Source organism: Tripterygium wilfordii, chromosome 16, assembly GCF_013401445.1.
Source record: "Tripterygium wilfordii isolate XIE 37 chromosome 16, ASM1340144v1, whole genome shotgun sequence".
NCBI classification, from domain to species: domain Eukaryota; kingdom Viridiplantae; phylum Streptophyta; class Magnoliopsida; order Celastrales; family Celastraceae; genus Tripterygium; species Tripterygium wilfordii.
In genome coordinates, this window is record NC_052247.1 from 4,908,165 (window position 1) to 4,909,625 (window position 1,461).

At 35.0% G+C, this 1,461-nt stretch overlaps 1 protein-coding gene across 1 annotated transcript; it reads right to left on the bottom strand.

Moving 5' to 3' along the window:
- Positions 1–274: 274 nt before the first annotated feature.
- On the bottom strand, positions 275–856 carry LOC119981183. The gene has a single exon (XM_038824236.1). The coding sequence runs from the start codon at positions 732–734 to the stop codon at positions 489–491; it is 246 nt and encodes an 81-aa protein (XP_038680164.1). The 5' UTR covers positions 735–856; the 3' UTR covers positions 275–488.
- Between the last annotated feature and the right edge of the window lie 605 nt (positions 857–1,461).

The following is a 1,461-nucleotide window of genomic DNA, read 5'->3' on the forward strand; positions in this document are numbered from 1 at the left end:
TTCTTTAATGCAATTTTAACCCAACATACAATAATGACAGAAAACATGACGAATTATTATCTGGTAATTTCACAGGAAAAAAATACACCGAGTATATCTAAGTTTTTTGATATGGAAGATGTTGCTCTGTTTATTCCAAAACAAATCATCCAGATATAGATGAGTTGGTTGAGAAGAATATATATATAGAATATCAGTATATATTAACAAATACTTAGGACTTCTCAAAAAAAAAAAAACCTTAGGAAAATGAGATGATCCGACCCAAACAAGAAACCAAATCAAGAATATTTGAGCAAAGAAAGAGAACAAATCCAGGTGAATTAACAAAAATCCATCAAATCCTACAAATTCCAGTCAGTCAACAATCTATACTTGCAAGTATAAACAAACAAACCAAAAAAGTGAACAAAACATATACGATCATAATCAAATAAGGAAAAAAGAACGATCGAACAGAGTAATCGGCATGATTATGTATAAAACAATCAGTTTTTTTTCTGAGTAGTTTTGTGATACTTGTCTTTGATCCACTGAAATCCGACGGCGGTCCCTTCCTTGACCTTCTTCACGCCAGTCGACGCCACTGCTTTGGTCTTTCCTAGGCCTTCTCCGACCTTCTGCTTGTAATTACTCGTGTTCTTCTTGTTGTTATCGGGCACAGAGACCGGGTCCGGGTTGTAGTCCCACTGATCAGCCCACGTAGCGCCTCCGGAAGATCCGTTATTCGCCATCGATCGAAGCCCTAAATCAAAAGAATTCAGTTCTAGATAGAGAGAGAATTGCCGATTTTGGGAATCTGTTACGGTGAGTGAAGAAGGGACGAATATTCAAGACAGCAAAGAGTAAATAGGATAGTCCGTCTATGTATGCCTCGAGGTTTATTTATATAGAGAAAGTAGAGAACGACCCTTCTTCCTTGTTTCCTAATTGACAAGATTACAAGAATACCCTTGTTTCTGAATTTACAAGAATACCCTTCTTTTCATTTTCGACTTTTAAAAAAAAATAATAAAAAAGACATGTTTGACCAGATTTTTCCTTCTAATATTTAGACCAATAAAATCACAATATTAGGGATTCCAACAATCAACATCCATAAAATATTCCAACAATGTATCATACTCATTCATTCATTGGGTGTAGTAACATTATAACAAATAATCCACTGAAAATCACACTTTAATGCCACACACTATCATATGCTTTTGGGATGGTATTACTGTAATTTTTATCATTTTTGCTAAAATTATCCACGGCTCCACGCCACTTACAAGAAATGCAATGAAATATTATTTTATTTTATTTTATTTTATTTGGATTAAATAAAAATGTTTAAAAAGCATAGGAAAGTGTCTAGAAGTATCTAGAATATTCGGGAGATTCGGGTGGGCGAATCGTGGTGGAGCTGGGTTCTGAGAAGCTTTTGTTCTTTGAATTTGAGGTGGTCGTGGATGCGCG